The 20,731-nt window shown below is 46.9% G+C and overlaps 2 protein-coding genes across 2 annotated transcripts in view; one reads left to right on the top strand and one right to left on the bottom strand.

Annotated features, from left to right (window-relative positions):
* Window positions 1-20,731, bottom strand: part of STK26 (serine/threonine kinase 26) — a 393,767-nt gene that overhangs the window by 349,038 nt on the left and 23,998 nt on the right. The gene's annotated exons all lie outside the window — the stretch shown is intronic.
* FRMD7 (FERM domain containing 7) lies at window positions 1,512-20,687 on the top strand. The gene is made up of 12 exons (XM_063313637.1): window positions 1,512-1,762; window positions 8,535-8,639; window positions 9,157-9,199; window positions 10,242-10,320; window positions 11,476-11,573; window positions 11,879-11,993; window positions 13,065-13,212; window positions 14,344-14,439; window positions 15,804-15,967; window positions 17,098-17,166; window positions 18,672-18,747; window positions 19,563-20,687. The coding sequence occupies exons 1-12, from the start codon at window positions 1,706-1,708 to the stop codon at window positions 20,595-20,597; spliced, it is 2,085 nt and encodes a 694-aa protein (XP_063169707.1). The 5' UTR covers window positions 1,512-1,705; the 3' UTR covers window positions 20,598-20,687.

Below are 20,731 nucleotides of genomic sequence, written 5' to 3'. Positions count from 1 at the left end.
TGGAGCAGGAATTTGGCCAACACTGTGAACTTGGTGCTGCTATTAGTAAATGAGGGTAGGGAAAAGGTTTCTTCTTAAAGTTTCCTTGAACATATATAAAGGCACATAAAAATAAGAGCCCTGCAGACTTTTGACTTTTAAGGGTGGAAAAGTCACGGCCTGGATTGGCTCATTTGTTCTGCAAACCATCACTTTCCTTGAGCAATAGCAGCCTTTCCCTGGACTATAATAACAGGACAGCAAGCCAGTCAGGTACAAATATCCACGCCGAGGTGCAATTTAATTGCAATTGAAAACAGGCAATTAGAACGGAAAGTTGGTGTTTCAGCACAACCAGCAGGTGGTGCTCTTTCCAAGCCAATGATGGCAGTTCAGTCTCCCTGTTGAAGGAATGGTGGGTCTTCACCCATCTTCCATAAGAAAAGGAAAAAGCATTCCAGGGAAGAATTAGTGAATGCTGTTGCGGTAAAAGCACCATCTTCCCACATGAGACATGGACCCTCTTTCAGGAAAGGACAGGTCTGCTCAGCTTGTAGCTTCCTATCTGCGTGCATGCGCAGCAAGAGAAAAGACACGCTTCCATTTTGGAAAGATGCTTAGATCCTCCTGACTGACAGTACCACGAGGTTCAAGGATTTAAATGGCGCAGCAGGCTGAAGTTTGACCAGCCTGTGGTCCAAAATTACTTTGAACAATTTTTCAGCTTAGGGGTAACATCTCAGAGAACACACAGGAATGGCTAGATCAGGCCTCCTTTGGGATCTTTGGACCCTCTGCACACACAAAGGTTCTGCTTCTCAGGCGGAGTGAAATCAGAGTTTGTACAGCCAGGGAGAGAAGGCATCCTCAGAATTTGCGGCCAGCATAATTTTTAAGACTCTGAAGTGTATGCAGCAAACAGGGGTATTTAGAGTAGATCCATTCTAACTGCCCGTTGGATTGCAGGTACTGGTGGGCCCAATTCATGGGTAGTTCTTTGAGGGGGGAACCAAAAGTGAATGAGAATGGAAACAGATTTCCATCTAATTGCCACTTACTAATAGATTACTCCCTTCTTACAAAAAAAAAAAAGCAATTTGAATATGTAGAGACAATTTTCCAAGGGGATTCCTACAGACAATCCTGCCCTATCCGACCACACATTGACCTAAGTGGAGTCCTTGGTGCTCTCTGAGCTTGGTTGTTTGCTTGCAGACGTTTCATGACCCAACTAGGTCACATCATCAGGTTGACCTAAGGGTTAGGGGGAAAGGACCTTTTTAAGACGATGCAAGTGCAGAAACCTTGCAAATTAAAAATGGAGAGAAAGTTTTTCATGTCACTTGCCATTGCTTGAGCAAAGTCTTTTCATCTTGAGGACTGATGGAGCAGTGTGGACCAGCTCTGGATAAAACTGCATCTGTCTCACATGCAACACAACCTTTATCACTTTGTTCTTGGGAGAATTTTAGCCTTTCCACGGGAGGAACTTGGGAGAGAGGTGAGCAGAAAAAAGATATTTTTCCGGGCTTTGTGATGGTCGATAGGGGCATGTATCTCCACCACCTTCCCTTTTCGTCTTATGCTCCTTTGCAAAAACCTGCACTTGAGGCTCCAGTCCTTATCCAACCAAGAATAAAATTCTGTATGAATCGGAAGGCTTCCTCCCTCTCCTCAGATTCCACAGAGCCTCATCTTTGCTGGCTGCTCAGCCACTCACTTAAGGATGCTACATCTCAAAGTCCAGTTTTTGGATGACTCTCAGAAGATCTTTGTGGTTGATGTGAGTATATTGACTACTTTTTCTCTCTTTGTTATCTTGTCTGCTGAAATTGGTTTGATCTTCTTGGGCTGCATGGCATTTTAATTTCAACGCTGTTCTTTTTAAAATCCAAATTGGATGTTAGTATCTCCCCACATTTTGAACAATTGCTAATTCACAGTCAGGACATGGCTATTTCTAAATATTCATTGAACAATTCCCTTCCCAACAAGGGTCATGGTTTTATCTGATCATACATAGGTCACTTTAATGTTTAAAGACAGTGCCCACAACCAAGTCTTCTTCTTGAATTGTAATCACCAAATTGCTAAGAATTTTTAAAGTACTGTTTTATGAATTAGCTTCTGCATCATTTGTTCTATAATATTAACATTTCAAAAAATGAATTGGATACAGGTACTGAAAAAGACGCTTTCTGATAGCTAAAATCACAGTATTGTGGTAAATCGAAATGAAAGTTACCACCGAGACCACTTATTGTTTTGGTTAATTTCGCATTGCTGCACTTTATAAGCATTATATTTGCCTTATAGTTAAAACTGGATTACCGAAAACCTTTAGCTAAAGGTAGGTATTTCTGTCAAAGAGAAATGTCTATCAGAAGATGAAGGAGCCTGTTTGAAACTGAAATCTTCCATGCAGGAAAAACATACGTTCTGGGATCAAATTGCAGTTGAATTTTTGCTACATTCGCTGTTTGTGTCTGACTTTGTTTTTAAGTAGCAACATCAAAGATCGACAGGAAAACAATGACTCTGGTTTTAGTTCTAAAAAGTAAAGAGAATGGGGCACAAGTTCAAAACAATTTAGCTTTTTTACTCACTATCTAATCTCTGCCTTGATACGTTGTTGTTGATGTGGAGCTTTTAAGATTTATACTTCAGAAGCCCTTGGAAACTCCTTGCAGAGATAGAGACAGGGCTAAATCTACCCTGAGAGTGAGATTTCTGGATCGTAATAATGAAAGCCCTACCTTCTTGGGACTGTTTATCGCTCTAGCTGGGTTTTCCCCATTTTGATTTCAGTTTTAGCGTTTTTAGCTTCCTTCTTTTCCAAGTCACCATCCTGCCTTTTCGCTTATCTGCTTTAGCTTTATAGGCCATGTTATTGCAACAAATAAGGTCCATTAAAGCCCGGGATTGAGCTTTCTTTTCAAAACCTCCAAAATGCCTTTGAGGCATGCAATGCATTTGATGCCAAATGGTCACAATAATTAATGCTCTGGAATTAAAAAGAGAGAGAGAGAGAGAGAGAGAGACAGCCTAGGGTTACTTTTCCAACCAATTCTTTACACTGATGGGGTCTTGTCAGAAGAACCCGTAGGATGAGGCGGAAATCTTTCAGGTGGATTTTAAGGTCAATAAGCAGAAGCAACCAGATGGGCTGAACCTGCCACATTCAAGGGATTTTAATTAATTCTGCAGGGGTAGAGCATCCAGCAGGGCAAAACGCAGAGTGAAAATAGCAACAATGCCCCTTGTCTTAATTATATGAAGGGGTCTGAAAAAGGGGTCTAAGTATCACCCTATGGGTGCTTCAAAACACTCATGCTCAAGAAACCCATGTTGGGAATGGCAAGAAGCATATCCCACCATATTCTACATTGACCAGAACACCGAATCCAGTTCTGACTTTAAGAAGGATTCAGAGAAACTGGAAGAGGTTCAGAGAAGGAAGCAAGGTGGACCACAGGATTAAAAACTACATTTTACGGAGAGAGAGAGAGAGAGAGTGATTTGAGAATGTTTAGCCTGGAGAAGAGAAGACAGAAAGGGGGATATGATAGCCCTCTTCAAATACTTGAAGGAGCATCTGAAAGAAGGTCAAGACCAACTGAGTTGAGGACACGGAGTAATAGATCTAAGTTGCAAGAAGGCAGGTTCTGATTGGCTGGCAGGAAAAACATCCTAACATGGCAGTCCAGCGGTGGGACCAGTGGCCCAGAGGGGTGCAGGGTCCCCTCTGCTGGAGACCGCACAGCTGTTGATCAAAGAGAGTTTAATCCAGATTGTAGCAGAGAGCAATGGGTTGGACCGGGAGCCCAAATGGCCCTTTCCAACCCCGGGATTATGCGATGATTCACTGCTCATAAGATGCAATGACAGCTACGGCAAAAGTGGATTGGTTGACAGGGTGGCACATGGTAGATATTCTGCCTCTTATTCTGTCCTTATACTGATCATTCTTGGTGCATGGAGGCAGAATAAGACCAAAAATAATTTCCAGGTGGCATAGGCATAGCAGGAAATTCACTCATGCTGCACAGGCCCTTTCCAATCCGTGCTCATGGTATTTGAGCTGCCCACCTTTTACACAACACTCAGATTCACAGTAGATGTGGAAAACAGGAGAGTAAGGGACGTGCAAGCTGTGCAGATGCAAAGACCGGCCACAGGTCGTCTGCCAAACTTCATGCGTCTTGCAGGCTCCACGTACATCAGATAACGTAACTGATGTCTTAAGCAAGGTTATGTATGGCTTAGTGGCCAGGCCGCTATGCAGGTCAGCAGCTGGTTTCTCTTCCTAAATAAAAGGAAGAGAAGGAGGGTCTTGGCAGCTGCACCCTTAAGGGATGTTACCCAGCGAGGTTGCCATTCCTCAGCACCAGACAGCTGTACAGCTGAGGACCGTGCAGATTTCCCTGGGGACTCAGGAATCACGGAAATTAACGTGTGTCTTGGAGGGTGCAAAGAATCAGGAGGAGCAGCCACAGCACAGGAATGCTCCTGTCTTTGAATAAAGCGTTAGTTGGAAAAGGTGCTACCGGACGCCTCCTGATCTGCAGCTGCCCTAAACTGACACGGCTCTCCTCCTGCGACATCTTGTATGGTACAAGAATCTCCAAGGTCATGGCAGGGCTTGGAAAGAGCATTCTTCCAAGGCACGAAGAATCATCTTCAGGCTGTTACCTTCCTGTGTGGAAAAGGCCTGTGCTGATCTCTGGCCCCAAGATCCTGCAGCAGGAGGAATAAACAGAGATAATTGTTTTAATTGCTCTTGCAACCCAGCCGTTTGTAAGGAAATAGGACGGCCCCCAAGAGAAGGTGGTGATTACCCTGTCACTTCCCAGGCTGCCTCCTTCTACCAGGGTAGCAATTTAAACCTCCTTGAGCGCCACAAGGGATTATCTGTAAAATGTTAGCATGCACGCTTCACACGGAGCACAATGCGCAGCTGTCAGCAACCCCTCAATTTCCCCTGCAGCCAAAGTCAGAATGACAAGTGTGTCCGGATGCCTGCCAGTTGCAATTTGCCTACCAGCGGGTCCAGCCAGAAACTCCTCCATGTGTTCGAAAGGTGCTTATGTTGGCCTTGTGGGGCAAAGGAGACAGGAATCACAAGCAGATGAGCTAATTCTACTTTATTGTAAGGCTACATTGACAGAATCTTGCAAGTCTGAAAGTACAATTCTCCTTCCATCTCCTTTACAGCTCGGGAAACTAGGGAGTGTCCCTCCTGAGCCTCTTTCTCCTCCCATTGTGCAGCTGCAGGCCATGCCCTCTCTTATCTGACCGTTCCCTTTTAACGCTGATTCTTGGAAAGGGTGTGCCAGCCTTACCAGGTAGACCAGACAGGAAACACAACCAGATAAGCTAATTCTACTTTATTGTAAGGCTACATTGACAGAATCTTGCAAGTCTGAAAGTACAATTCTCTCTCCATCTCCTTTACAGCCCAGGAAGCTAGAGAGAGTCCCTTGTGAGCCTTCTGACCCACCCACTATCCCGCTGTGGTCTATGCCCTCTCTTATCTGACCATTCCCTTGGCAGCATCTCTTCACCCTGCCTCCCAAGGTCTTTCCCACATCCCAGTACAGCCGGGTCTTAGTTGTCTGAATCTGGCTCTACAGTCAGGTTGAGTTTAATCTTCTAGTTATGGTCCGGAACAAGAACATGCAAATCTGTCCATTTCAATTCCCCTCAGATCTTCTTTTTTGCAACTCTGACAATTTCAGGGTATCAACTTTGCAAATCTCTCAATGGTTGATTCTCACATCTTCCCTTTGTGAGTTTGAGATTTTTCTTTTAAATTTGCATTAAAATGTGTATATATTGTTATGCACATTTCTTCCAACATGGGCACTTTTGTCAGCAATTTTGCATAATGTACACTGCATTGCGTAATGCATGGCTGGTTGGAGAATTCTTGGAGTTGAAGTCCACACATCTCAAAGTTCCCAAGGTCGAGAAACACTGGTATAGGCTTTTCCTTAATATGCTTAGGTTTTTTTATTTTATATTTTCTCCTATTTGAAATCTGGAATCAGAAATGAATGGCATGAAACTAATTAAAGTGGGGTGCAATTATAATTTAGTAAGTGTATAACTTTAAAAGTGGATCGTATTGGCTTGGGGGTGTGTGTGCAAACATGCTATTCCAGTATAAACGGTATTTCTTTTCCTTGTTACCTAAATAAAACCTACTCCAACTTGGGGGGCTCCAGATGTGTCCTAAGAATTCTCACCTTTGCAATCTTGGAAGACACCTGGAAACCACTGGTTGGGAAGTTGGTCCAGCAGGTTTATCAAGGATTGAAATGTCTAGCTCTGTTCCATCTTGGCCCTGAAATTACAAAAAATCTTGAAGAATCAGGTATTCAACTCTGTCACTCTTCCAGCTTCATGCTGCTTAATTAGCCCTAATTACTGAGGAGGTTATGCTGCTTAATTAAGATTGCCCTGGCTTTCTCACAAGCATCACTGGTTCATGTCAACCGTGAGGTCAGGACTGAATGCATTGTGGCAGAATCAGGAACGTTTCCTGATCAGGTTAACAAAGACTTCCTGGTAAATGTTTGGCCCCAATTTTTTGGCATCTGGACACCCAGGAAATAAACATTTGAATCCAAGACTTGTTTCAGTAATCCAACTCTTGGCAGCCTCCCTCAGGTTTAAAGACACACAACTCATGCTATAAATCCAGGAAAGCTGCATGAGGTGATGAATTAGGCCTGCATGTAAAGGGAGTGGGTGGGCACCCAAGGATGGCATTGAATCTGATTGGTCGGCAAGCAGCTGTCTGTCCCCCCCACCCCCGCTTTGCTTGCTGGATTTAATTTGCAGTTTTGCTCTTTGCAGCAAGAGTTTGTCCTTTCAGAGATGAGGTCCACCCCATATCCTGGGCTGCTTCTCTGCCGTGTTTGCAAAATGCTTAGCCACATTAGTGGATTTCAGATAAAGAGACAGGAAGCAATTTCAGGGCATATTGGTGGTAGCCCGAATGTCTCAGAACTAGGGGTGGAGCAGGGACACACGAACATTTCTCTCACCCTCCAAGCTCCCTTTCGGTCCTCGGGGTTTTGTTCCAGAAACAACAAGTTGGACACGTCTTTCTCTCTTGGGAGTCAGCTCTGAAGACAGGATCTGGAGGGCCACCAGCTTCAGAAAAGCAGAATTTCTTCTCTCTTTGGAAGAACAACCTCAAAGTAGCAGAGAGGCCTCAAGGTCTCTGAACACCAGTTCTCGGTCTGTTTAGCCTGATGGGGTTTCAAAGCTCTGTTAGTCCCAGCCTACTTCTGTTAGAAACTTGTCTGGATATGAGGATCTGCACAGGGTGCCTTGTTGCAGGACCTGCTTCCTGGGCTTGCAAGAGGTCTTCTCTCAGATTCTAGATTAAGTCACTTGGGAATTATCTCTGCCCCCCACAAATCTAAGAACTCCATAAAGACACACCGTTTTGAAGGTGACATCTCCTCGGAGTTTGGTCTCGCTTCCTTGGGATTACGTGCACACGTTCATGTCATTTTCTTGGCAACAGTACAAAGTAATTTGCCACTGCCCCCTTCTGGGGCATTTTTGAACTTCCCTCTGGGGTCTCCTTGTGGTCTCCCATCCAGGTACTAAGCTGGTTTGGCCTTGCTTAGGCTTTTCAAGGTAAGCCAAGTTCAGTTAATAACTGGAGCTCTGGAAGTGCTGCAATATTGCTAGAAAATTATATGTGTGTGTGTGTGTGTGTGTGTGTATACAGCATGTGTGTGTGTGTTTGTATGTATGCATGTATATATACATATACATACACACACACACATCGCGTAGGATGAGTACATGTCAAGAGAAAGGGCAAATATATACACACAGTCCACACAATTATACACAAAACTTTTTCAGGGATACAGCAGTAGCCTCATAACTGGATGTCTAAATGAGGTGGAAACACTGAAAAAAAGCAGAACCCCCTCTTTACGCCAACCCCCCTCGAACGCAAGGGCCCTTGGTCTTGGAGGGCCCTTGGGCGAACCGAGCTTCGGCCCCCTGGCCGCACCGGAGTGGCAGCACAGCGACAGCAGAGACTTCAGTCAGTTGGACTGAGCCCAAAGTGGGTCTGGCTCGCTCAGAGACCAAGTCTCGCAAACGGCTGATGAAGATTTCTGCTCCTCTTGCCCTGCTCGGGTGGGGGTGGGGGTGCAATTGTCTTTTTGGCAGAGCTGGCAAGTGGGGGCTGCCCGAAGTTCTGGTCTTCAATTCCTACCACCCATAGCTGGCACAGCGGGAACCATAGCCGCAAATGCCTGCACCCCCTGAGCCCATGGAAGGAGGAGGCACGGCGTCTGTCTGTTTCTCTTGTGGCATAGACATCTATTTACCTCTCTGTATCATGCCTGACCGGCTCACTCTCCTTCCTTCCTTCCTTCCTTCCTTCCTTCCTTCCTTCCTTCCTTCCTTCCTTCCTTCCTTCCTTCCTTCCTTCCTTCCTTCCTTCCTTCCTTCCTTCCTTCCTTCCTTCCTTCCCCTCTCCCCACTGTCTCCTTTTCTTCCCCTTTTTGGTCCTTTAGCAAAAGTCCTCTGGGAAAACATTATTTAACCTGAGCTGCAATCACTTGAACCTTGCAGAAAAGGAATATTTTGGACTGGAGTTTTGGAGCCCTGCAGGGCATGCTGTAAGTTGGGGAGGGGGGAGGGCAAGAACCGTGTGTGTGTGTGTGTGTGTGTGTGTGTGAGGATGCCACATGGGGGGAGCCAAACTGGACACGGCTGGCTGGCTAGGGTGGTGGTGGTGGTGGTGGTGAGAGGCTGTGGGGATTCTAAAGTTGCGCTAAGCCTGCTTAAGACCCGTTTTCAGGGGTCTCCCCTCTCTGAATGGCAGGAAACTGAACTCCGGCCGAGTGGGCAGAGGCTGACAGGGCCTTTGGACCTCCTTGGCTGGAAATGCCTTTGCCTTCCCCGAAGGACCCCAGCTAGTTGCAGGGAAGGGCAGTTGGCTCACCCGAGGGTTCTGCAAGAGAAATTCCAGGGGACGGGCGGCTTTTCTTCTTGCCCAAAGGGTGCCCTTTCTGCTCCGTGGTCAAGAGACTGGGCTCTTCATCTCCCGCAGACCCTCCCAAGCCCTTCTCCTGGCCTTTTGCTGGCCTCCCTTGGAGACCTTCGGTCACGATTTCTCTTGGCTTCTCTTTGCAGGCCTGGCTGGAACTTCTCAAGCCGATCCCAAAGCAGATTAAAAGTAAGTTGGAGGGAACGGATATAGAGGCAGCGGGTGGGGGGGGGAATCACAGCCCCCCCTTAGGCACCTCTCTCAGGCCATGCCCAGTGGAGGGTGAGGGGCAGTGCTGCTCTCCAGCCTCATGACCATCTGGTTTTCCTGGCTGCTGGAGGGGCGGGTGATGCCCCTGTCTGCCTCGTATGGCAGGAAGGGCTGTCGCCGTGGGTGGCTCAGCAGCCCCCCATCCTGGTGGCTCTCCGCTGCTTTCGCGGTGCAGCGGAAATCCAGTTGCTGGAAGGCAGCAGCAGGAGTCAGTGAAATAAAGTAATGGACAACTTCGATTCCCAGCTTGTGGGCTTCTTAAAGGGCACAGACCTGGCGATGGAGATGGGGCAGTCTCTGTTTTAGGGCCGGGTGGTAGGCAAATCTCTTGGCAGAGAGCTGCTTGCTGCTGTCAGAGGGTTAAAGAGGGGGCAGAAAACCTCTAGGGAAGTGCAGTGTGCCCTCAGAAACTCATGTGTCTTTGCACCCACTGGGAAGATGGCACCAGGAGCAGAGTGTAACAGAAATGCAGGCTCTTGCGCTCCCACCTTTCAGCGCGAGGGCCCTAAACCCGATGGGGAAAGAGGGCAATCGCTAAATGGGGGGATTGAGACCCTAACTGCACCCCAAAGCGGCCTGTCTCGAATGAGGCGGGCCTCCCAGCCCGGTCGTCCACCCTTGTGCTGGACTATAAGTCCAGTTGTCCGGCTAGGTTGGGCCACGGCTCCCTGGCCATTGGTGCCGATGAAGGCTGGGGATGCTGGAGATTGTAGTCCCACCCATGTGGCAGGCAACTGGTTGTGGAAAATGGCTTTAATTGGCTGGGTGGTTGGTCTGGGAAAGAATGCTTGTCGTTCTCACGGGCTGGTGGAAATGGCCCGGCTGTCAGGAGACGCTGGGATGGGCTGGCTCGGCTGGCCTCTGGCGAGAGCGATGCAGCAAGCTTCTCAAATGAACAGATGTGTGTAAATGTTCCCGACAGACCTTTGAAACCAAACTTATGAAGATGTTGTGTTTTAAGATCCTAAGGACATTCTTTTCAAATTTATGGTGAAATTTTTCCCAGTGGATCCGGGCCATCTGAAAGAAGAGCTGACAAGGTATGTTGTATTTTGCTTTGCTTTATTTTATTTATTTTATTTTATTATCTTATTTGATTTAATTTAATATTTAATTTAATTTAATTTTCTATTTTATTTTATTGTTTTATTTTTATGATGGTTCTCTTCAGAAAGTGTTTTTTGCCCATTTTCTGAGGTGTTCCTTTTAAAATAAATAAACAAATAATTGCATCCTGGAAAAAAATGTTTATCTTCTTTTGTATATCTGTTTAAAAAGAAGGCTAACTAGATAAAATACACCTATATTGTTAAATTGTATACATCTCAGTATTGAAGCAAAGAAGTTTATTATTCTTACTTATTGCTGTGACAACAGTAGGAGGCAGGAAGTATAACTGTTAAATATAACAGTATAGAATTACTGTTAAATATACAAGCCAAGCAAATCATACAGTAAAAATCAAGGGAAAGTTATGAACACAGGGGTCCATGCCCCTGTACAGCAAGCAATGCAGGATTGGGACTGGATTCGGCACCTTGAAGAAGCTGTTTCTCTCCCATTCACACTAGTCCCTTCTTAAATTCAAGTTTCTAGTCCTTAAGGCTGAATGGCTTGAAAGAGTCTGGCCAGTGCCCAATGAAACCAAAGAAACTGAGTAGGATAAGCAAAGGATTAAACATGATTTCCAGCCAGCCATCAGAAAATCCCTAGGCCCCTCTGCAGGCTTAGCCGTAGCGGTTAAAACGATTTGCTGCAAGCAGATCCGTGCAGGTTTGTGCAAATACACAATGTGTGTCATCCGAGGGGAGAATTCCTCTCTTCATCCTGCAAATAAGTCAGAAGAAACCCAGATGACTGCACCTTTATTCCTGAAACGGTGTAAATGTGGTCCCTGTGGTTCTATTAATGAATAGCTTTAGAGGTGCAAGGTTGAGCATATAACCAGGAGAATTAGATTCTACCCTTAAAAAAAAAAACAACCAGCAATAAACTGCATTTGTGGGGGGGGGGGGGCTGTAGATCTCCTCTGTAGATTCCCAGGGTGGAGCATCTTGTGAACGAGAGGCCCCTTCCATTTCAAGCGGCCTAAAGCCAGTTGGCCATGATCAAATGCTTTGAGGGAAGCACATCTGTGTCGCCTCCCCGTGGGACTGGGAGCCCAGGGCAGTGACGCCTCCGCCAACGTTTTTCAGGTACCTGTTCACCCTTCAGATCAAGAAGGATCTGGCCTGCGGAAAACTCCCCTGCAGCGACAACAGTGCAGCTCTGATGGTGTCACACCTTCTGCAGTGTACGTCTCTTGCGTCCAGTCCTGGAGGTTCCTCCCGCAGGAGACGCTGATGGTGACCAAATGGGGCAATGACATTGCTGCGTCTTGGCGGGGGGAAAAGTCCTGCCCGGTAATGCAGCTGCCCCAGTAAAATGGGGTGGGAAATGTCATTCTTCTTGACTGCTCCCCAGGACAATTGTTCTTGCGATGGGGTCTGGGCTGATGTTGCTCCTGGATTTTGTTGAGGGATTTGGAGGGGGGGCATCCAAAGGAAGCCAATCCTATTGATCAAAAGCATTCTTGATTTGAACAATTGCTTCCTGCAGCTGCGCTGGGTGATTTTCATGAAGAAACGGACCAAAGGCACTTGGAAACCCACAGATACTTACTGAACCAAGAGGATCTGATGAACAGCATCATGCATTACCATAAGAAACACATGTAAGTCACTGATTTCCTCTGCTTGCTGTTTTGACTTTTGCTCGTAATTCCTGGAGTTTTGAGCTTGATCAAAATTAAAACTTCCCATACATGGAAAGTCTTCATTCTGCCACTTGTATGAAGTGGGCAAATGAAGTAAGTCTGCAGGAGAATGCCCCACCCACCCCCCAAAAAACTTATTCAACTGTTCCACAAACTCCAAAATTGTCTGGGCACCGCCAACCATATTTCATCAGTCAAAAGGAATAGAAATGCACAGCTGCTGTCCTTTGGAAGTTGAATACTGCACTCTAACTGTACCCACCATGGCATTTCCCAGTCCAGCGCCCTCGATGTGTTTTGGGCAGGAATTCTCTTTGTTCCCAGGCAGCCTCTTAGCCATGTTGGCTGGGGCTTATGAGAGTCTGACTTGATTGGAGGGCATGAGACTGAGGGATGGCTCTGAATGTAGGTTTCTAGATGTTAATAGATCTTCATAGTTGAAGGTCATCCGACCTTTCCTTCAAAATTAGAGATAGACATTTGGTTGGTGGTTTTGGTTGATGGGTCCCTGAATCTCTTGGCATTGTCTCTAATGGCTGAGGGTGATGGGTGTTGAAGTCCAAAATAGCTGGATAGTTGCCATCTCCTGTGAAAGTCACCAGGATGTGGACACATCATCATCATGGTCCCCTGAGATTGGCTCAATTTAGAGATGGCAAATGGCCCCTGGTTCCAAAGAAGCTTCATAGGCCAAATGGGTTTTGAACTCAGGTGTTTCTGGCACACTAGTAACTCCTTGTCAGCCCTTTGAGGTAGGCCAGGTCAGGAGTCATACACCACAGGGACAACTGGAGTGCTACTTCGTTGCTGTGGGGTCTCTGACTCTCATCCCATGGCTTTCTGAACTGGAAATCAGAAACCTGAGCAGAGAAGATGACTTCCAGTCTCCAAACTGGGGGACATCAGAAATGGGGGAAAATGTCCTGGTTGAGTCAGAAAACAGGGGTGTGCAGCCTGGGCCTTCTCTCTGGGTACGAAGCCTTGGGTGGGAGGAGAGTTGCTGACCCGCCCTCCCCAATTTTCTTCTAGGGGCAAAATGCCAGCTGAATCAGATGTGCAGCTCCTGGACATAGCGAGGAAACTGGAAATGTATGGGATCCGACCCCATCCTGCAAGCGACGGGGAGGGGACCCAGATCAACTTGGCAGTCACACACATGGGGGTGCTGGTTCTGCGGGTAAATGTGACTCTTTCTTATCACCAATTTCCCAGCAAGATACAGTATGTGAAGATGCTAATGTGATGTCACAACCATGAATTATTTTGGCTGGCTGGATCCTGCAATCTGGTACAATCAGCTCTCTGTTATCCTAGATCAGTGTTTCTCAGCCTTGGCAACTTGAAAATGTGTGGATTTTGAAACCCCAGAATTCCCCAGCCAGAAAGGCTGGCTGGGGAATTCTGGGAGTCAAAGTCCACACATTTTCAGGTTGCCAAGGTTGAGAAACACTGTCCTAGATGGACCTCTTTGATAACCCATGTCCTCCTAAATGAGGCCATTGGAAGCCAGTGCTGTTCAGCAAAAGTCCTTCCTAATGTTAATTAAAAGCTTCCTGTTTTAAGTATAGCCTGGCGAATTGCCTCCTGGTGAGCCGGGGTGGGCATGAGAGAGAAATCCTGGTGGGGGCTGTTGGGTTCTCTTGCCCTTGTGGCTTCACCCGGCACCCTTTGATGCGGGTGTCTCAGCCGCTGTCTTTCCTTGGTAAACCGAGCGGCTGAGATGTCAGAATGTGGTGCTGCACGATAGGGAGACATCTCTTGACCATATAATTTTCCGCCAAGAATAGCAGCCTCCTTTCGTGGCAATTACATGGTTCTGCAGCTCCCTGGCTTTCTGTGCAGGGGAGACGCAGACTTTGGCGAGCGCTTGCTGGCAAATGTGGGCGACGCAGCTCCTCAAGAGTCTTGCCTTCAGCTGGGGGAGAAGCAGCGAAAAGGGGGTGGCTTGCTTTGTTTTTTACGCAGAACAAAAGCCTTTGCAAAAATTAGGGTTTTCTCAAGCAACGCTGTATTGTTGAGAAAAAAAAGTAATAAGACAATAAATTTAACTCTTCAACCACTAAGCATTTCTTAATGTTCATGTTCGATTTGCACAAAAGAGACAGATAGCAGTAGGATTAAGCGGCATTCAGGGCTTCCCGAGAGCAAATGGGAGTTTAAAAACATCCCTAGTGTGCATTTTGTGCTGGACACCCCAAGCAGCTGAAAATGGTTCTCGCCAAGGCACATTCCACGATTGTTCCCTCGTCAGGTGTTGTGTTTCTGGTGTCTTTTTCCTCTACTTGCTTGTCGGCGCTTTATTTTGCAGGGGAACACCAAGATTAATACGTTCAACTGGTCCAAAATCCGCAAACTGAGTTTCAAACGGAAGCATTTCTTGATCAAGCTCCACGCCAATGTTTCGGTACCTGGTGGGATTGAGGGGCTTGTATCTGTGTCTGGGGGCAGTGTGTTGGGTTGGGTTGGGTGATGTTTCTCTGACCTGGGGCACACTTCTTGCAGAAATTATTGATTGAGGCAGCAGGCAGGCGGACAGAATATTGCTGCAACCAAGGCATCAAAGTTCCAAATTGCGTAAGTTTGGGGTGGATCGTGGGGGAGAGGAAAGATGGATTTTTGGGGTCCTCCAACACTCCCTTGCCTCATTTTCCAGAAATATTGGATGCTGGCTGATTTTGAAAAGTTAAGCAGAGCATGGATGAGAGACAACTATGAAATTCCAGGCTGTAGGCTAGACTGGAATGAAGAAAATATCCCAGGAGGAAGCCACAGCACGACCCTTCCATACGGTTGCTGAGAAACCATTTGATAACTGCATAGATGTCTCAGCTGGATTGAGGGCAACCTACCTCTTTTTGCCTCTCTTTCCAAGAGAGCAGGGTCTCTGAAGAACTTAATGGACAGGTTTTCCTTCCCCTTCCAGGATCTGAAGAAGTTTGGTAGCACCTTTTCCGACATACAAATTTCACTCATGAAGCTGCAGCTCACAAAACTTCTGCCTTCAAATAAAATTTGTCAGTCAGAGAAGATGCTACCAGAACTCCTCCTGATCTGTCGACACCATAGATCAGTACTTCCCAAACCTGGGTAAATTACCCAAACCTGGTAAAAGTGGTTTTTCTTTGAGTAACGACACACGAAGCCATTACCCAATCACAACAGGGACATTTAAATTGACTTAAAGTGTTTTACCTACACTGGGTAAAAAGGACTTTCTGATAAGCATTTTTGGGTAATGAAGAGAAAAGTTTGGGAGGTAGATGGATATGGCTGTTCTTCTACCATTGCAGGATTTGTGATATATTTTTCCCCGTTGGCTAACAGAAAATGGAGGTTTGCTCAGAAAGACCAGTTGGATGGAGCTAAACCTGCTCCCTGCTTCTAGGAGACTTACAAAGTTGAGAAGGCCTCCTACTTGCTTAGCTTTGACCTGACTTGGCCTTCTTGGCTGCAACAAACTGTTCTTCTCTAGTCTGGTGAGGAATTATAATTCCCAGCACCAGGTTGGGGAAAGCCTAAATTAGAGATTTGGACAGGGGTCAGGAGACCCCAAGTTAGATCCTTCCCCTGTCTGGGCTGTCCACTGTTCCCCAGGATTATTGTGAAGACAGCATTTGCAGGTTAGGAAAAGAATGAGATGTAGCGCTTTGAGTTCTGGGATGCATTGAAGGATATCCCTGGAACAAATGATTGTGGTTGGGAAAGACCGTTGATGGACTAGAGCAATTTCCTCTGTGGCATTCCCCGCCCCCCCGCCCCCCAAAACAGGCTTTCTGCAAAGATACCCTGGAGTTCACCATGGCGAGTCGTGACACATGCAAGGCCTTCTGGAAGATGTGTGTGGAATACCATGCCTTCTTCCGCCTGTCCACGGAGCCAAAGTCAAAGCCCAAAGCTTTTCTTTGCAGCAAGGGCTCCAGTTTTCGTTACAGGTAATTTAGGGGAAAAAATGGGAGCAAGGAAGCCAGCTAAATTCTCTAGTCTGGCTTCCCATGGTTGGATCTGCCAATGCCGTTGATGCAGTCCTGAGGAACAGAAGCACGAGAACCTTCTGCCTCTCTAGCAGTGGGCAACTGATGGTCCATATGGGCCCCCCAGCCATTTTGTGATCCCAAGAAGTCTCCCCTGCCCCAGAGATTAGCAACTCACTGATTTTTTGCCATTCTAGTTGTGCCATTGCTGGTGAGAAGAGACGCCACCTCAATCTCAGTACGTACAGAAGAGAGTCCAGTTCGTGCGTCCCTTGCCTGGCCCAGCCCTACACTCAGGGTGTTTTTGGCTGGCTAATACTGCAGTACCATTGCATGGTAGCCAGCTATTCTTCAGGGAAAGGGAGTCCTTGTTTAGCAGTCACAACTGGGACTGGCAACTTTGTCATTAAGCAAAGAGGTCACTAAGTGAAACCACAACTGTGCTTACGATCCAACTTCAGCTTTCCTTTGCTTTACAGGCCTGCAAAGGTCACAAGGTTACTTTTTCATCACTGTTGCAACTGCGAATGGTTGCTAAATGAGGCAGTTGCTAAGCAAGGACTGCCTGTAATTTCTTTTCGTTTATTATCTGGCCACCACAAAGCCACCATTTAGCTATTCTGCTTCTAGAACCCACAGTAATTCCTGAATATGTACCCTTGGAGAGATCAATGAACTCCATGTGTAGAAAGAGCTATACGACACGGGCGTATTGTAGCCCAAAAACGCAGGGGAAAGACAATAAGTGTCCCAAATTAAATGGACAGTACGGCTGTGCTCCTGCACAGTCCTCCTCTTCCTTTTCCAGCTGATCTTACTGCGGTCGCATGGAGCCCAAGGCAGCTTTCAGCTTTCCCGTTTCTCCAAACCCACTTTTTGGAGACAAGATGCTGGGCCTCTCCCAGGGTTTCTCCACCTTGGCAGCTTGGAGATGGGTGGGCTTCAGGCTGCCAAGGCTGAGAAACCCTGCTCTGCACTGAACAGCCCCAAACGTTTTGAGGGCGCAATTAGCTGGTGGATGCAGCTCTGTTACTTGGTGAGTAACAGAGCGGTGACCCTCTTTCAACTACTTCCTGTCTTTGCAACAACAGTGGAAGAACTCAAAGGCAGCTGCTGGAACACGAGGGCAAGGGGAAGCAGAAGAGCTTGCCGTTCGAGAGGTAGGACCTTTTTGAAGATGTTTTTACCCACCCACCCCCGTCGCCCCTCCCTCCAACCTCCATCACTGCATCTTTCTTCCCCCAAAGGCCTTGCAGGGTCATCTCAGGAGCAGAGCCTTTTCAAGCCCGACCAGAATAAATTACCTCTCTGGAGGAACAGCTGCGTTTCCTTGAGGGCTAACCCAGCTGAAAATGGCTGTAATGCAAACTCACAAAGTCCCAAATCTTTGGTACAATCTTGCTGGGCAAGACAGGCTGGCCCTGAATCACTCCTTGCTGGGCTAATAATCCCGCTGCAGGGATCATCTTGCAGGATGTAGGAGGAGAAGGAGCGTGCCGGCGGGTCGGAGAAAGGATGGACAAGGGTCCACTACCCAGAATGAAAAACAATCTAAAATATCAGCACACTCTTAAAAGGAAACCCCAGAGTGTTTAGAATTAGGCACAGGGGCAGAACAGAACTGTTTTGCCTTGTTGGAGCTGCACCAATTCCCCACTGCTGAAGAGGCAAGCCACTCTTTGGCTCTTTGGCAGAGGGTTGTAGGTGCACCTCCAGAAGCAAAATAAACCACCATAATCTCTGTGCAGGGTGATCCCATATCAAACTTGTCTCATCCCTGGTATTGTCTCTTACAAAAGATCCATTTATTTATATTTATATTTATATTTATATTTATATTTATATTTATATTTATATTTATATTTATATTTATATTTATATTTATATTTATATTTATATTTATATTTATATTTATATTTATATTTATATATATGCATAGCAAGTTGCACCACTAGAATGTGCATAGGTTTATATGCTTTCTGTGAAATATTCCACAGTGCAATGTTTCTCAAACTTGGCAACTTGAAGATGGGTGGACTTCAACTCCCAGAATTCCCCAGCCAGCCATGTTTGAGAAAGTTTGAGAAACACTGCTGTGGCTTGGGAATTCTGAGAGGGGTAGTAAAAATACCTTGAAGATGCCTTATTATGCGTTCCCCCATAAAGCCTTTTCTTCACCTCATTCTTCTTCAGATGCAAGGGGTCCTGCAGGTGGATTTAGCTCAGCTGAAGCTGTTTTTCAACTAGCAAATTCTTTATACTAATTTGGTTGAGTAATTAACTGAGCTGAGGATTGGTTAGTGATTATGTTGGGGGCACACAATATTGAATGTTGAGGTTCAGCTGATGTCAGTGGTAGAGGAAAAGTAGGGCTTCCTTTCGCTCTTTAAAATCAATAAAATTCAACAGAAGCACTTTTGATAGTGGCTGAATTGACCGTTACCTTTATAACAACAGAAAAATACTTTTTACAAACTAGTTTTCTATTGCCACAGGACTGCAGGAATCTGCTGCGAATGTCTGAACACAGGAGGTTTTCACATCCACTGAAATGGGCTCCCCTGTCAGAGCCGAGTAATTTTATTTTCTAAGCCTTAAGAAACACAAAACTTAAAGAAGGAGTAACTTTGGGGTTACAAGGCATTCTGTTGGTTTCATATTTCAGGAAACACTATTCCTCTCGGTACCATGACAGGCAATGCCGGTCTTCCCCGGATCTCCTAACAGATGTTTCCAAACAAGTATGTAATTTGGGTCAGGGGGATCTGTTGGGGGGGTAAAGGAAAGGGTCAAGGCGGCAGCCGTCACCGCATGATCAAAAGGCCACCCTGATGCATGTTTTAAAAAGGGGTGGAGCTTTGATCACACTGTCCACCATCTTGACTTTTTTGACCCCCCCACTGTATCCCTGCTTTGAGATGGGGTTGGTGGAATTGTATGAAATAAAGACTGGAGACGATATAGTAGATTTAAGGCCAAAGGCTTGCTGAAGGTATCCGCATGTATCTTGACCAGCAACTCAAAGCCCAAATATGTCTTTCTTCCCCAGCTAGTTTCCTATCCGTGTTAGCCTTTGCTCTCTGCCTGTGCTGGACTTCAGGTCCCATAATTTCCAGTGAGCACAGCTGGGGATTGCGGGATGTGAAGTCAAACATATCTAGAGGTTTCCGGTTTGGGGAGAGGTGCTAATTCCAATCCAACAGTATTGGAATTAGACAGGACATTCACACCGATGTCCCTAAATCCTCTCCTCCTTTGAAAGACGTTTCACATCAAATTACTTCATCAAATTGAACAATTTCAGCCCATTTTCTTGGCTTTGGTGTGGTTGAAAAGATGGAAGGGATGTGGTTTTCCCCTGCGCCCATCCGCCCCTCCTTAAAATCCAGCCAAACAAGCCTAGAAAGGGTGGCCGTGCCCCTCTTGGTGACAAAGTGGCATCATGGATGGCCCCCCGAGGCTCTCGAGAAGGTGGGGAGTTGCAGCTCATAAGCCTAGACCTTGCTCTACATTCGTGCGTCTTGAGCTAAGCACCGATGCCTGGCTTCTCCTGCAGATGGAGGACTTGCGGCTTGTCTACGGCACCATGGGCGGCTACTACGGTGCAAACGCCATCCACGCTTCTGACCCCCTGCTAGACAACCGACGGAGGAACTCGGCGGTGGAGGTGATCTTTGCTGACGAATTGGAGCGGTCTAAGCCTGAAGCGGATCCAACGCTGCTCCTGCCCCACTCCCAAAGCAGCTCTGCCTTCCCGGTGGTCTACTCGGAGTCGGAACACGATTGGGAGCCGGCCAGCATCTACAGGCAAAGGGGCCCGCTGACGTCTTTCCAGCCCAGCGCCAAGCTTGGTGGCAACAGTAAAAGCACGTCTATGAGCAACGTGAGAGACAGGAGTCCGAGGCAGCAGCTGATGTACACAGACGTCCCCTGCATGGCTGCTTCCAAGCAACAGTTGGATGCGGCTTCTCCTCCAGTGTTCTTCTACGTGGACAGGCCACCTTGGTACCCCAAAAGTCCTACCATGGACCGTGCTGAGGAAAGAGTTCTTGTGGTAAACACCCGTGAGGCACCCACGAAGCCACAAAGAACTCTGGGTACAACCCAGAGCAAGTCGATGGAGCCTAAGAGCCTGCCCCAGACTACCCACATGAGCAACCTCGGCATGGAGCAAGACGATGACGAGAGCGTCTTCGATTACAGCGTTCAGGAGGTTCCCAAAAGATCTTGGAGCCAGTCTGATGTCAAAGCCACCAGATTCCCTTGTGGCTCCGAGTTCCGCCCTTTAGGACCATGCCCTGTCTTGACCAGCAGAAAGATTGACCTCTTGCAACGCGTGCTAGCCCAGCAGCCGTTTCCGGAACCTCCCGGAGTCTGGCGAACCACTGAATGCTATGCAGGCAGCGGGACCGAATCTAGTGACTCTGATTCGGACCTCCTCCCAGACTACTATTCCCTCTACGGGCGAGTCCTCAAAAGACCCAGGGTGCGGATCCACCTGTCTTCAGGGAGCCTCCAGCTTGAGGGAGACGATTCCCTGGTTCCTGCCACCACTGACGATACAGAGAGTGCATCCAATTATTTTATGTAGGCAACAGAACTGTGGCACGCGTCAAAAGCATAAGGCGTGTTGCTGATTTTGCAGGTGGGATATCTGCAAATAAAAAAACTGCCTAATCCATTTACACTGATCTGTTAGAGGAAAAGTAGAATTGGTTTTATATA

This window comes from Candoia aspera, chromosome 12 (genome assembly GCF_035149785.1).
Source record: "Candoia aspera isolate rCanAsp1 chromosome 12, rCanAsp1.hap2, whole genome shotgun sequence".
Taxonomy (NCBI): domain Eukaryota; kingdom Metazoa; phylum Chordata; class Lepidosauria; order Squamata; family Boidae; genus Candoia; species Candoia aspera.
The sequence above is the reverse complement of the archived record's forward strand: the minus strand, read 5'-3'. Positions and strand labels throughout refer to the sequence as shown.